Source organism: Miniopterus schreibersii (genome assembly GCF_964146895.1).
Source record: "Miniopterus schreibersii genome assembly, chromosome: 18".
NCBI classification, from domain to species: domain Eukaryota; kingdom Metazoa; phylum Chordata; class Mammalia; order Chiroptera; family Miniopteridae; genus Miniopterus; species Miniopterus schreibersii.
The window spans coordinates 6,209,922-6,225,567 of record NC_138121.1 but is presented as its reverse complement, the minus strand read 5'-3'; the positions used below and the strand labels follow the sequence as shown (position 1 = coordinate 6,225,567).

Genomic DNA, 15,646 nt, shown 5'->3' with positions numbered 1-15,646 from the left:
GGAAGAATCCAGGCCATTCTTGGCTTCCTTCTGCTCTCTCCCTCTCCCTCCCCATTCTCCACTTTAAGAAGTGGGGGTGGGCCCGGCCGGGCATGGCTCAGCAGTTGAACATGGACCTAGGATCCAGGAGATCGGGGTTCGATTCCGGGTCAGCACATGCCCGGGTTGCGGGCTCGATCCCCAGTCAGGGGCATGCAGAAGGCATGCAGTCAATGACTCATCATTGATGTTTCTCTCTCTCAAATCAATAAAAATATACATTAAAAAAAAAAGGGGGGGGGCTAGCCTGTTTGGCTCAGTGGTTAGCACATCCCTCGGCCCTAGGGCTGAAGGGTCTCAGGTTCTGTTCGAGTCAAGGGCATGTACCCGGGGCGCAGGTTCCCCAGCAAGGTTGGGGTGTGTGCGGGAGGCAACCAATTGATGTGTCTCTCACATCATCTCTCTCTCTCCTCCCACTCTCTGAAAAGCAATGGAAAAAATGTCCTTGGGTGAGGCTAAAAAAAAAAGGGGGGGTGGGAAGTGCGTGTCACTTCATGGTGGTGTATGGGGATGTCCTGTGATTCATGCAGAAGGGAACGCAGCTCTGATTTCTCCCGGCCTCCTGTGCTTCCCCAGCCCCCACGACTGGCAGAGGGCTGCAGGAAGGAGGAGGGAATGAGTCTATTGGCTTCTAGCGACAGAAGCTCGCCTGACTAGGACGAACCATCTTTCCTGCCATGTTATCCCTCTTTTCAGGGGAGAAGAGATTGCTTTTAATAATTATAAAAGCAATTCTGCTACATGTTCAAATGTTTGTTGAAAAAATGTGAGAGTGGATGGGAGGAGTACTTGGGCATCATAGTGATAGTGAATACTTAGTGCTAAGTAGTCGTATTTTAAGGGCTTTAGATAAATCATTTAATCCTCACAACAGCCTATGGAGGTTATTTACTCGTTTAAAGAGGAGGAAATGGAGACACGGAGCATAAGTTACCTACCCGAGGTCATCCAACTAAGACGCTGAGCTGAAAACTGAACCAAGCTATTCTCAGTCCCCACCCTCATTCCTCAGCCTGTTTGTCATCAGGTTTGGAAGGGATAGTTTGTAAAGGACTATGAAAGCTATGTCAGTAAGCTTTTCACGGCATCTTTCATTATTTAATTGTATTTTATTTCAAATAGTTAACGTTTTGACTACTGAAATAATGGTTGTGTGTTGTAGATTGTTAAAAGACTAGGTGAAAATCTGAAGAGAAGTCTGAATGACTCGTATTCCCAGGATGTACAGATGACAACCGTTAACATTTTAATGTATTTTTTCCAGGTTTTTATGTTTACCTACATCTTACAAAAGCGGTGTCCTCGGTCCCTTTTCCCCTCCTTTCCTTTTTACGGTGGAAGCTGACAGTACGGCCAAATGCTCTAAGCTGGGGTACCACCCACAGCACCATCGCCAGGCCTGAACCCGCGTCAGCATTTGCTAATCTCGTGCCATCTAACCTTCCTCCCTCCCTCCCCGGTCACGCTTGAAGAAAAAATATTTCAGAAAAAGGGGAGACGGTCACCAAGCTCTCCTAACAGTATAGACTTCAGACCGACTCTCCTAAAAAAGAGCGTAAGGGCCGCCCAAGGACTGACCCCCCGAAAGAAAACGGGCCGGCTCGCGGGAAGGGCTGCCCGCAGGCTCGGAGGCGCGGGCAGCCGCCCGGGCAGCGCGGCCGGTTGGAGCGAGCAGCGCAGCAGAGCACGTCGGCTCCAGGAAGGCGCGCTGCTGGAATTCGTTCCAGACCCGCGAACTGTCACACACACGGCAGAGCCTCGGCGCAGCGGCCGTTACTGCCGCCCTGAGCGGCCCCGCGGCTCGGCACGGCGTAGTCCGCGAACGCCGCGGTCGGTAACTTCCGCTCAGGACGCTCGTGCCGCGGCCCCGCTCCCGTCGGGAATTCTGGGAAGCGTAGTCCAGGAGGCCGCTGTAGGCGGAGCCACTTCCGTCCCCGGTGCCCGAGGCCGCGGCCTTCGTTCCTCCCGGAAAGGTGAGCGCTCGCCTCCCGCGTCGCTCTCCCGGCGCCCACAGGCCCCTCCTTCGCCCTGCTGCGGGCCTGTGGCGAGCGGGCGGTGCACGTCGAGGAAGAGAGGCAGCCCGCGGCGAAGGGCGGCCCTGTGCCGCCTTTGAATGAGCCTGCGGGGCTGTGGGGCGGGTGGGGCGTCGCGGCTGAAGGGCCGGCCGGGGCCGCGCCGCGCGGGGCCTCAGGGTCTCCTGGGCGTCGTCCCGTCCCGCCCGTTTCCCGACCCCCGGGCAGCGCCGCCGCCTCGGAGCAATGGAATATTCGGAGAGCATCTGATGCCTCTGGCTGCGTTTCCTCTTCTTTAAGTTGGTGTTAGTGAGTCTCCCTAATAAAGGTATTTTGAGAGTTAATGAGAGTGGAGAAGTAGAAGGCTGAGCCTGGCTTTTGGCACAGATCCGTCTCTGTTACCCGTGCTTTGTAATTCCCGGAGAAGCGCTCAGTTCTCCGAAAGCTGTGAACCCGGGATGGGGTCAGAGCCCCCTGGTCCTTCTCTGATCTCTGAAGGAAGCGGGCTGTACCCGGACTTCTAGTAACACTTTTAACTTGAATTATTGGAGAGGGTCAGTAATTGGCCTCGCCGCTGCCTGGGAGTCCGCTGTAATGAAGCTCTCATTTCTCAGCTCTGGCTCCTTACCGAGGGCTGCAGGGAGGAAGGAATGGCCCTTAGAGCCTCACCTGCGTAGGATTTAGCATATTTCATCCTCTCTGAGCTCTTAGGGGAGAAGAGAGTTCCTTCACTCATCCCCAAATTCTTCGGCTTCGAAGATGCCATGGTATTTGTTGAGTAATGCAGGAAGGGATGGGGGTTACTTGGGCATGAGTCATAACATCATGTTTAAACAGTGACTGCTAAATAGTATTCTAGGAGGCTTTTTATTTTTTTAAATCCTTACCCGAGGATTTTTTTTCATTGCTTTTCAGAAAGAGTGGAAGGGGGAGAGAGAGAAACATGGATGTCAGAAAGAGACATGGATTGGTTGCCTCCCCGAGGGGGGCCAGGGATTGAACCTGCAACTGAGGTGTGCAACCCTGATGGGAATAGAACCACAGACCCTTCAGTCTGTGGGACGGAGATCTAACCACTGAACCAAACCGGCCAGGGCTTGAGGCTGCATTCCTTCGGCATGTCTTTGGCATTCATCCAAGTTGTTGTATGTATTAGTACTTCATTTGTTTTTATGCTGGTTAATATTGTAATTATGGACATACCGTAGTTTATCCATTCACCTGTTGAAGGATATTTGGGTTATTTCCTGTTTCGGGCAGTTATGAATAGGCTGCTGTGAACATCTGTGTACATGTTTTTGTGCTTATTTCTCTAGAATACATAATCAAGAATGGGATTGCTGGGTAATATGGAAAGTGTATGTTTAACTTTATAAGAAACAGCCAAACTGTTTAATGACGTTTGAGAGTTCCAGTTGCTCCACATCCTTGGCAGCACTTATTGTTGTCTTTCTAAATTCTAGACATTCTAATAGGCGCGTATTGGTATCTCATTACAATGTACATTTCCTTAATGACTAATGATGTCCATCAGATGTATCTTCTCTTTAGCTTTTTTGCCAATATTCTCAGCTGTAAAAACTGTCCCAATCCCTCAGCTTGTGAGAATTAAATGAGGCAATTCCTCTAAAGCACAGGATTTGACTCTTTGACTTCTCACCTACCTTTCTGCTTCCTCATTTGCCCCAGGAACCCTCTGACCCGAATTCTGTTGGAGTACCCCGAGGAGCTCTTAGTGGCTAATACAGCTCTGTCACCCTCCAAGGCTAAGATCAGGCCACATTTTCTCCATTGAGCCCATGCTGCCCCCTCATCCAGCCTGGGTTTGAGCACCCCTTCCATGTTCTCCCCACGGACCCTGCTTAAATTTGACCCTGGAATCTATCTCTGTGTTATAATTGCTGATTACCTAACTGTTCTCCCACACCAGGCTCTGAGAAAATACAGATCTAGGAACTGTATCCCTTTTAGAAGGTAACCCACAAATGTTGGGTAAGTGAAAGAAAGCTCAACTCTTTCACTGCTGATTATGTGGCCAAGTTAACACTTGTTCTTGGTAGTTATACATATATTCTGTGGATTCTAGAGCAGCAGCCATGTGGGCAGGGACTTGGGAGGGGTGGGCATTCTACTAGAGAAGCAGAAAACCTCTCTCTGGGGGTGCTAAAAGGCTCTGCCTTATTCATAGCCCAGGGTTAGCCCTTTTTTGAGTCCTTTCTTTCTCACGGGTCACCTTGATGTTGCTTGGGAACAGTAAGTAAGGTAAATAACAGTAAATATCTGTTGAGAACAGTGAATAATCTTGAGGAAGAACCTAAGAAATTTAACTCCTGGTTTCCGAATCCTTTCAAGGGTGGAGCATGGAACTAGCACTTCACAGAAGAGAAATGTAGTAGCATCATGGGCTTTTTAAGTCTTTCATCATAGCCTTGTAGGAAGCAGGTTTACCATTTGAGCCCCTCCGGCTTTAGGAAGAATATTCACCAGCCATTAAACCTTCCAGAAGGGTGGTCTCAATGTCTAAACATATGTTATTACCCAGGCCACAGATTATTTAATAAGAAGCCGTAATCCCTGCCACCTAGATGTCTTATAAGACACAATTGCAAGGACAGTTTTGTGATGTCGAGTAGTATCTGCTTCTCTGCAGCTACAAGACCATAGGAAACTGTGTGTTTTCCACTATTCACACATATATTCCTCACAACAGTCTTACAGTGTTGGTGCTGTTATCCTACTGTTGTGGGTCACAGAAGTGAAACATGGAGAGAGGCTTATTCCTTTAACCATGGATTGAGACATATACAGCAGCACCGATACATAATAAATGTACAGCCAGTATAAAGCAATGTCAGGTTTTGAAAGGAATTGTCAACAGAGTCCACTTTTAACCAGGACATCCCACCGCCTCGCCTTTCTCACATTTCCCAGGATCAGAACGAACACCTCAGGAGCCACGAGGTTTGTGAGGACTGCTGGAGACAGCCCTGGTGGCCGTCTCATGCACACAGGCATCCTTCCGAATAGCCAGGTGGTGGCGGGATCCTGCTCACTCTCTTCCTGCTCGGGTGTGTGTGGCAGCGTCTGCCTGGGGGAAGGGACACCCTTCTCCAATTTGCTTAAAGACCGGTTTCCCTTTCTCTCATGGCTTCTTTCTTATCTCGCTCTGCCTTCTCAGGTCTCTGCCCTTCCCGAGGAACAGGAGAAAATGACCAAGTTCCAGGTGAGTGGGATTTTTGTTCCTGTCACCTAGCACGTTATTTCATTTCTCAGTAAGTGGTTCCTTTCTTCTCTTAGCCAGTATAAAGAATGACAGTGCATACTTACTACCACTCACGTGGCATGCTTTTTGTTTCAGTTTTTAAAAATTTGCTTAGTTTTTTGTTACATTTTATTTCACAAATAATAGTGTAAAAGAGAATAGAAATTTAAAAGAAAGAAAGACCCTCAAGCTCTTACCCTGCTTACATACCACCCCTCTCCCCCCGTGGTCATTTTTGATGTGCATTCATAACTGTACTTGCAATAATAGATACAATTTTGAATTCATTTTTATTTTCAGTTAAAATTATAGCACTTAATTTTTGTCATCTAATAATACTACTTCTATGAATGTTCTCCCCCCGCCTTTTAACTCTTCCCCATTCACAAACTTTTAAGTTCTCGGGGAGTCTTGCAGTTTTGCACAGCAGTATCAGTTTTCCTACATATCATCTTCACCTAAAAAGCAGTTCTGAGAGAATTCTAATATAATTTGTCCTTATGTTCCAGGGACTCAGAACTAAGAAAAGTTGTGGGGGTTTTGTCCCTGAAGTACTTTGTGAAAAGAATACCTAAAAATGGTTTTGTCTCACAGAATCACACTGAATGAGGTGAACTCAGAAACACATAGTGTTAGATGTTTTCATAAAAAAGAGCTAGATCCTTTCTTCCCAGGACCTGAAGCTTTCTATATGTATGTCTGTGTGTTTCACCATTCATATATTAATTTATTTTATTAGAGCAATGCGGGTACTTAATTTAAAAACTTAAATCATACTACAGGATGCAGGCACTTTCCATCTTTCACTTTATTCATGGCTCTGAGGGGAACTTAGAATCGTCTGCACTGTTAACATGAACATAGAGGTTCATGTGAGTTCAGGTCCTATTCCAGTTCTTGGAGAAGGCAAGTGTCTGACCCACTCCAAAGCCTTTTCCATCTGGGTCAAGAATATCAGGCATACTAATTGGGTGTAAAGAGAAGCAGAAAATTTCAGAGCCATCCACAGTTCTCATTCAGAGACCAAGACCTGAAGTTGCGATGTTTGGAGCTCCAGCCAGAAGTGCAGTATTGAACAGGTCTCTATAAAAAAATTTAACTTTCCCGCCCTGGCCAGGTGACTCAGTTGGTTGGAGCATCATCCTATCCAGCAAAAGGCTGTGGGCTTGATTCCTGGTCAGGGCACATAGCTAGGTTTCTGGTTCAATCCCCAGTCAAGGTGCATAGGGAGGCAACTGATCTATGTTTCTCTCTCACAGTGATGTTTCTCTCTCTCCATTCTGCTCTCTCAAAGTCAGTAAAAACATATCCTTGGGTGAAAATTAAAGAAAAAAATTAAATTTCCCTATAGCAAAACGTTACAAGACACTTAAACAGTCACGGTGACTGATAGCCTGTAAGCTGGCAAATTAAATAAGCGGAGTGTGTGTGTAAAAGGGAAAATAGACTCATCACACACAGGCAGAACTAAATCTTTTCTGGAGCAGGTGACATTATTGATAAACTTTAAGACAGTAGCAGCTCATGATGCAGCAGAGTTCCAGGGACTTCCCTGTAGGTGTGCTAACAAAAGGTAGCAATTTAAAGTGTAAGGCTTCCTTTCCTTGCAGCCCCTTTGGTGGGTGGAGTTAGCAGTGTGTAAGGCAGATAGGAAGCAGCGCCTTAATCCTGCCGCAGCTGCCCCAGAGGCCAGACCAGTTTCCCACCCTTTACATTTGCTCATTGCTGCCCCTCTTCCGTAAGCATAGCCTGTGTGTGTTTCGTGGTGTAGGAGCTGGTGACCTTCAAGGACGTGGCTGTGGTCTTCACCGAGGAGGAGCTGGGGCTGCTGGACCCGTCCCAGAGGAAGCTGTACCGAGACGTGATGCTGGAGAACTTCTGGAACCTGGTGTCCCTGGGTGAGGACAGGCGCCCTCTGTAACTCAGGGTCGCCCTCTTTGTGTGCTCAGTTGTTTGAAGCTCTGGGACTCCTGAAATCCTTCTCTGAGCTTGGGCATCTAACAAGCCCTGCGCGGCAAAGACAAGATGTTTCTGTCCTTTGAACTCGCAGTGAGCACACCGTGGTCCGGCCCCACTGCTTTGTCATGAAATCAGTTCAGTGAGTTGCACCAGCTTTTTGTTTCTCAGGATGTCAGTAACTGTTTTTAACTTGATTTTTCAGAGGTATTTTATTTCTCACTTTAACAACGTATTTGTAAGTAACTTTAAACTTACAGGACATTTACAAAAGTAAAAATATAGAACAAGAACACCCATATGGCTTTTACCCAAGTCCCCCTGTAATGACATTTTACCCACTTGCTTTGTCATTTATACACATGTTCTTTCTCCAGATAATTTTTGTATATTATGAAAATGTACGCATATTCATAATATTTTTTTCCTGAACAATTTGCAGGTAACTTACATATACCATCTCCCTTTACCTCCAAATACTTCAGTGTAAATGCAGGGCTTGGGAATCCCCAAGACTACACTCTGTCAGACACCAGTTGCAAGTTCAGGGGTCCCCAGTAGTACCCCGAGGCTTGATAATTAGCTGGAAGACTCTCAGAACTCACTGAAAGCTGTTATGCTCGTGGTTACACTGATTTCAGAGGGAGAGAGGGAGAGGGAAAAACATCAATGATGAGAGAGTCATTGGTCAGCTGCCTCCACGCCCCCGACTGGGGATCTAGTCCACAACCCGGGCATGTGCCCTGACCGGGAATCGAACTGTGATCTCCTGGATCCTAGTTCGATGCTCAACCGCTGAGCCACGCCCGAGGGCGACAGCACTAACTCTTCCCGGCAATGATGTGCGACAGTACACATGGTGTATTACCTCCGAGCCTTGGTGTCTAGAGTTTTTTGGGAGCTTGGTCACGTAGGTGCGGTTGGACACCTATGTGGCTAACCTTAGTTTCCAGCCCCTCTGGAAATCAAGCTGGTATCAGGTGGCCCAAAGCCGTCACCATAAATCACACTGTTAAACTGTCTGGTCTGGCCCAAGGCCTCTGGGTAAGAAAGACACTCTTATCAAGTAGGACATTCTGGGGCCTTAGAGATCACCTCCTGAGAGCTGAGGGCAAAGACCATATGTCTCATTGGGCAAGGTTAATTCTTTTTTTAAAAAATATGTTTTTATTGATTTTTTAGAGAGAGGAAGGGAGGAGGAGAGAGAGAGAAACATTGGTGAGAGAGAAACATCATCAATGGGCTGCCTCCTGCACGCCCCCTACTGGGGATGGAGTCCAAAACCCGGGCATGTGCCCTGACGGGGAATCGAACCGTGACCTCTTGGTTCCTGGGTGGATGCTCAACCGCTGAGCAACACCGGCTGGGCTGGGCAAGGTTAATTCTTTACTGAACAGTGTATTTTGTAGAAGTAAGAATGTTTTCTTACATATCCCCCGTGCAGATATAATACTTTTTTCCACTCTTATCATTTGTGCTCTAATTTCATCAGCAGAGCCCATTCTAGTCCTTATAGCATATTTTTGTCCCCCCAGAGCAAGATCTAGTCTAGAATCTAGTCTCGCTGTCATGTCTCCTTGACTCCTTTAATTAGGAACATTTCCACAGCATTTCTTTATTTTTTGTGACAGTGACATTTTTGAAGAATACTGTTTGTTCCCCGTCCCCTGGCTTTAATAGGACATTCCTAATACGCCCTCATAATTAGGTCCAGATGATCCTTTCTGGCTGGCGCTCGGATTGGGACCCCATCTAGAGGCACACCGTCTGTCCCCCGTGGGTGATGTTCACCTTGCTCACCCAGTCAAGATGTTGTCCAATTTCTCCACTATGAAATTACTGCTGATTTTCCTCTAGCAGTCATAAGGGCAACACTCTCTAAGACCACACAGATATTTAGCATCCGATGATGATTCCTGCCTTTTCAGTCTTTACCACGATAGTTACAAACTGATGATTTTCTGATGTAGTGCTTCCCTCAAATTTAGCAGTCAGCATGGGACATTCTACAGTAAGCAGGATCCCCCGCCCCATCCATTTATTTGGTATCTGTAAGGGTCTGTGAAATCTTTTTTTAACTATGGCTTATAATTTATCGCTGTGCCCTTGTAATATGCCCCAACAGGTTTTTTTAACACTTCCTTACCTTATGCTCACCTTTTCCTTTCCCTCAGCTCTGGAATCATCCATTTCTTTTATTAGGGAATGGTATTTCACTCCAAGGTCTGGATGTTAAGTATTGTCATTGCCAGTGGTGTTTTTGTTTCTTAGTCTCAGGGAATGGAGCTAGGAGGCAGGGGTGTGTGTGTATGTACATGCACACACGTGTTCATATACATACACATACACAACTGTATGTGAATATATACATATGAGTAGATGTTCCATTTTATTCAAAATAAGAGAGATGTGGATTAAAATTATACTTGAAATACTGTTTCTGACCCATGAGATTGGCAAAAATTTAGAACTTTTTTTGGGCAAAGCTGTGGGAAATAAAACACTTTCATACATTAAAATTAGGAGTACAAAAACGATACAACCACAAAGGAGGAGAATTTGACAGTATCTAACAAAACTGTGTATTCACCTGCCCTGGCCGGTGGTGCTCAGAGCTTGGAGCATCAGCCCATGCACCAAAGGGTCGAGGGTTTGATCCCCAGTCAGCGGCATGTATGTGGTTGCAGGTTCCATCCCCGACCTGGCATGTGCCGGAGGCAGCCAATCTCTGTGTCTCTCCCTCCCTCCCTCTCCTCCCCTCCTCCTCCTTTCCACTTTCTCTAAAAAAAGAATCAATGGAAAAACTCTCCTTGGAGGATTCACAGGAAGAAAAGAAGACGACTATTTGCTTAACCCTTTCCTGGCAATTCACTTCTAGGAATTTTTCCTAAAGACAGCAGAGTACAAGAGAGCATTAAGAATACTCTGGTTTCTCTTCAGATTGCAATGAATCTTTCGCCTTTTACAAAAGATTTCCATGGAGAGGAACAATTCTAAGTTCATACTCAGTTTTTTGAGGCCTTGCTTTAGCAGGGCCTTTAAAAAAAGAAAAAAAAAGAGCATTAATAGCATGCTATAATTTATGTAAGAAAGAAGGAGAAATAAGTAACTATATGTATCTCTGCTTATCTTTATAAGAAGAAACACAAAAGGATTAACCAAAAAAATAATACAGGTAGTTTTCATAGGGGGTGGAAGTAACAGTGCGGAAGGAATGTGGAAGAGAGTCACACCTCTTTGAGGATACCTTTTTATCTAGTTGGGACCTTAGAAAATATGTTAGTTCAACACATTATCAAAATTAAAGTAGAATGCAAAGGGATTGTAATCTACAGCTAAAAGAGAAATGAAACAAATGGACTCAGTTGTATTTGAAATTAATAACGTAACCATACTGAAGAGAAAAGAAAGAACCTGTGGAAGCAGCTAAGGAGCACAGTAGATAACTGTATACCCTTAGTTTTAGGTACGGTGGGAGGGGGAGGCAAGAATGAATTGTAGTCCTGAACGGTTCTCAGTGGGTTTGTTTATATAGTGATATATGGAAGAAGCAATTCTGAAACTTTTTATTTATTTAAAGAGAGGAAGGAGGGAGGGGGGAGAGAGAGAGACATCGATTTATTGTCTCACTTATTTATGCACTCATTAAAAAAAAGTAACTCAAAATAGATATGAGATCTAATGTAAATCTAAAAGTGTGAAACTTCTAGAAGGAAACACAGGAAAAAATCATGACCTTCAAAGTATTCTCAGATAGGACACCAAAATCATGACTCAGAAAAGAAAATGATAAATTCGACTTCTTCAAAACTTAAAAATTTTGCTTTTACAGGGACACAGCCCTTCAAACCAGACCTTATATTCCAGCTGGAGAGAGAAGAAAAACGTTTGATGATGCAGACAGAAACCCAGGGAGATGGGTGTTCAGGTGAGAAGCATCCAGCAATAACCCAGCAGCCAAACAGCCCCTCCTAGAACAAGTCAGAACATACCACGTCTCTGTTTCAACTCTGAAGGCTTTCCGTTTCGCACATGGTAAAACCTAAAGTACTTACAGTGCCTAGTAGGCCTTAAAGGGTCTGTGCCCTGAGCACTGTCTAGCTTTGCACAGTTTCTTACTATTGTTTGTTTGCTCACTCTGTTTTAGCTTTACTGTCCCACTGCTGCCCAGAAGACCTGTCGTTTATGCCTCTGTTACAGGTTCCTTGGCTTGACTTTCCCTCTGCCTTCAATGAATGAATTAGTTAACAGAGGCATGGTCTTCGCTGTCACCAGTCCTCCCTGAGATAGCTAGCTAGTAGGTATACAGACAATCAGACTAAAACATTACCATGCCCATGTGACAGAGAAAAAAGAAAAAGTTTTTATGAGGACAAAAAGCATTTGTCCATTTGAAACAATATTCTTTCCCATTTGAGACCATTCCCTTCTGTTTTCTCCTCGGCATCTCCAGGCAGCCCATGATAATGTGCATGGTTTTACTAAACCTTTGAACAGGGCCACCACGTTCAGGATCCAGCTTGTGTTGCAAAGCCCTGTTTTTGAAGCATGCAGATAGCCCCAGTGATGTCAGTTCTACTTATACTCCTGAGGTAGCCAAAGAAGAGCCATTTCCTAGGTATTTTAGAGGTAATCAGATGAATATTCCTCTAGTTCACTGAAGTTTCATGTCATAACCTAAGTGCAAAAGCTTGAAATCTGAACAAAAGCATTCACTCTGTACGTGTCTAAATTCTCTCTAACCTTATAGGAACCAAGAACCATCATAATGTGGAGAATATTCAAGAAGCGGGATTAAGCAACCTTTCTCCCAAAGAGCTTTCCTCCTGGCAGACCTGGCAGCAAGGTGCAGGTGGGTTAGCCAGGTGTCAAGATTCCATGAAAAACTTTCAAAGGAGTATTTCTAAGTTGCAAAAACAAGGTGATTCCCCCTGCCAGGTTTGGACAGGAATACCAGTTCAGATTTCTGAAGATGGGAATTATATATTGACTCCTGTAGGGGATGGTCCCAATTACATAAAACATAAGGAATTTGCATCTTGGAGAGCCCAGCATTCGTGGAGGAAAATGTATCTGATAGAGTCACATAATTATCAGTGTAGATGTCAACCAATTTCCATGAAGAATAATTTCTGTAAGTGTGACAGCATCAGTTGGATCTCACATCACAATGATAATCTGAGAGTACACAGAACAGAAGAAACCCACAGCTGCCATGACTGTGGAGAAGACATTATGAAGGTGTCACCACATAATCAAAACTTAATTCAAACAGAGCCAACCCCCTACTCCTGTAATGAGTGCAGAAAAGCCACCAGTGTTGACTTCAGCTCTGAGGTTCATCAGCAGTTAGACTTAGGAGGAAAGCCGCACACATACAGTCCATGTGGAAAGGGCTGTAGATGTAATTCAGTTCTGCATATTCATTGTGTTCCTGGAGGAGAGTGTGCTTTTGAGAGTTCACATCTGCGGTCCCATCAGAGAAAACGTACAGAAGAGAAGCCGTGTAGATGTGCATATGGTGACAACTTGAACCGGTGCTCCTCCCTTCACATGTATGGACGTATTCATACAGGAGAGACATCCTATAGTTATAAAGAAACCTTCAGTCAGAGCTTAGACCTCAGTGGTATTAGAGTTAGTACTGGGAAGGAACCCCATGAATATAAGGAGAATGGGAGTGTCCTTAGGAGTTCTTGTCCGCAAGTTCATCAGAAAATCCACACTGAAGAGAAGCTGTACACAGATGTGGAATGTGAAAAAGGTTTCATTTGTAGCTCAAATCTTAACATTCAGCATAGAGTTCACATGGAAGACAGTCCCTATAATTCTGAGGAATGTGCTAATGGCTTCAGTCTGCCCTCATGTTTTCAGGACCTTCAGATAGTCCATCCTAGGGAACAGCCATATAAACATTCATGTGGTAACAGCTTCAGCCAAAATTCATATCTTCAAGGCCATCAGAAAACTCACATTGGAGAGAAACCCTATAAGGAGTGTGGGAATGGCTTCAATTGGAGTTCAAAACTTAAAGATCATCAGAGAATCCGCACTGGAGAGAAGCCATACAAATGCAATGCTTGTGGTAAAGGCTTCAGTCATAGATCAGTTTTTAATGTCCATCAGAGAGTCCACACAGGAGAGAAACCTTATAAATGTGAGGAGTGTGATAAGGGATTCAGTCGGAGTTCATACCTTCAGGCCCATCAGAGAATCCACACTGGAGAAAAACCATATAAGTGTGAGGAGTGTGGGAGGGGCTTCAGTCGGAATTCATATCTTCAAGGCCATCAGAGAGTCCACACTGGAGAAAAACCATATAAGTGTGAGGAGTGTGGGAAGGGCTTCAGTCGGAGTTCACACCTTCAAGGCCATCAAAGAGTCCACACTGGAGAAAAACCCTACAAATGTGAGGAATGTGGGAAAGGATTCAGTTGGAGCTTTAATCTTCAAATTCATCAGAGGGTTCACACAGGAGAGAAACCCTATAAATGTGGAGAGTGTGATAAGGGCTTCAGTAAGGCCTCAACTCTTTTGGCCCATCAGAGAGTTCACACAGGAGAGAAGCCATACCAGTGTGATGAGTGTGGTAAGAGCTTCAGTCAGAGATCATACCTTCAAAGCCATCAGAGTGTCCACACTGGAGAGAGACCATATATATGTGAGGTATGTGGGAAGGGCTTCAGTCAGAGAGCATATCTTCAGGGTCATCAGAGAGTCCACACTAGAGTGAAACCATATAAATGTGAGATGTGTGGGAAGGGCTTTAGTCAGAGTTCACGCCTTGAAGCACATCGGAGGGTCCACACAGGAGGGAAACCATACAAATGTGAGGTGTGCACAAAGCGCTTCAGTGAGAGTTCACGCCTTCAAGCACATCAGAGGGTCCACACAGAAGGGAGGCCCTATAAATGTGAACAGTGTGGTAAGGGTTTCAGTGGGTTTTCAAGTCTTCAAGCCCATCACAGAGTCCACACTGGGGAAAAACCATATAAATGTGAGGTGTGTGGAAAGGGCTTCAGTCAGAGGTCAAATCTTCAGGCTCACCAGAGAGTCCACACAGGAGAAAAACCATACAAATGTGATGCATGTGGTAAAGGTTTTCGTTGGAGCTCAGGTCTTCTAATTCATCAAAGAGTCCATAGTGACACATTTTATAGAAGTGAGGAGTATGGTAAGGATTATCCTTCATCAGATAATCCATACAGAAATGAATTCCTGTAAAATGATATTTTCTCTTGTTTTGAAGTCCTCAAATGGAAGCTGAATTTTTCCATTTACTAGAGTTCTTATATTAGAAAAAGAATTTCTTTAATGAAAATGTGATGTTTCAACCCAACCCCAACATTCACAATAGGAGACCACACAGCAGACATCTAATGAGAGGTTTCATAAGGGATTTTGTCTGAAATGTAGCATCAGTCATTGCACATGACTTTAACTAGTTGCACTAGGGCTCATAAAAGATGAGTATGGTCAGGAATTTAGCAAAAGTCCAGTGATGAGCATGTGCAAATCCATACCTACTGGAAGGGAACTTGAAGGGGAGGAGCTTCATTCATTGCTGTCTATAAAGCCATGACATTGTCTGACTCGACATAGGTGCTCAGTACTTTTTGCTAAATGACAAAATGTGTATTAAAATTTTTATTAAGCTCATTTTCCCCCACCAGAAAACATGTATTTGGAGGGCTGCAAGTAACCTTAATATAATCACTTCAAGTATTTGAAACGTGGAACATCAAGCAGTATTGCAGTCTGAAATGACATGAATTTGGTTGTAACCCTGTTAGGATTGGTTTCCATCTTATATGCCATCTTAAGCAGGGATGAGCTGAATGTCTTACCATTTGGCCTCTTTCTGTATACTATCAGTTTAAATTTAGCTCTGTGTGTGTCTGTATTAGTATGTCCGTATGTGCACTTTAAATGACATTGCAAACTGATACTGTTCCTGGTTAACTGCAAAAATGGAACACTGCATTTTACATAATTGAATTTTTACTCCTGCCTGTGTGTTAAGGCAGAATTTTACTGTAATATTTGGAAAGTGTCAGAAATGGCTACTAATGAAAAATACTTTCTTAATAAATGTCAAAATTACAATACTTGGTTCTAGTCTCCATCTTTCCATGAAAGCCCCTTTGATCTGACTGATTTCTAAGAGGTATAGCCTTTAGAGAACTTCACCTCCTTAAGGAGGATCTGTGATGAGTTTGGAGAACTTTAATTTTGTCAAGTTTTGCATCCCCATACTTCTCCCACTCACACAAAGGAAAAATATTGAATTTTTAAAAACATTTTATTAAACATATTGATGAGGATATGATTGCCTTTTACTTGGTAGTCTGTGTCTTCAAGAACAGTTCATATTGTT

General features: G+C 44.5%; 1 protein-coding gene across 1 annotated transcript; it reads left to right on the top strand.

Annotated features, from left to right (window-relative positions):
- Positions 1-1,959: 1,959 nt before the first annotated feature.
- On the top strand, positions 1,960-15,377 carry LOC308547339 (uncharacterized protein). Its single transcript, XM_081117551.1, has 5 exons — positions 1,960-2,012; positions 5,230-5,274; positions 7,085-7,211; positions 11,102-11,197; positions 12,020-15,377. The coding sequence occupies exons 2-5, from the start codon at positions 5,260-5,262 to the stop codon at positions 14,491-14,493; spliced, it is 2,712 nt and encodes a 903-aa protein (XP_080973677.1). The 5' UTR covers positions 1,960-2,012; positions 5,230-5,259; the 3' UTR covers positions 14,494-15,377.
- The last annotated feature ends 269 nt before the right edge of the window (positions 15,378-15,646 follow it).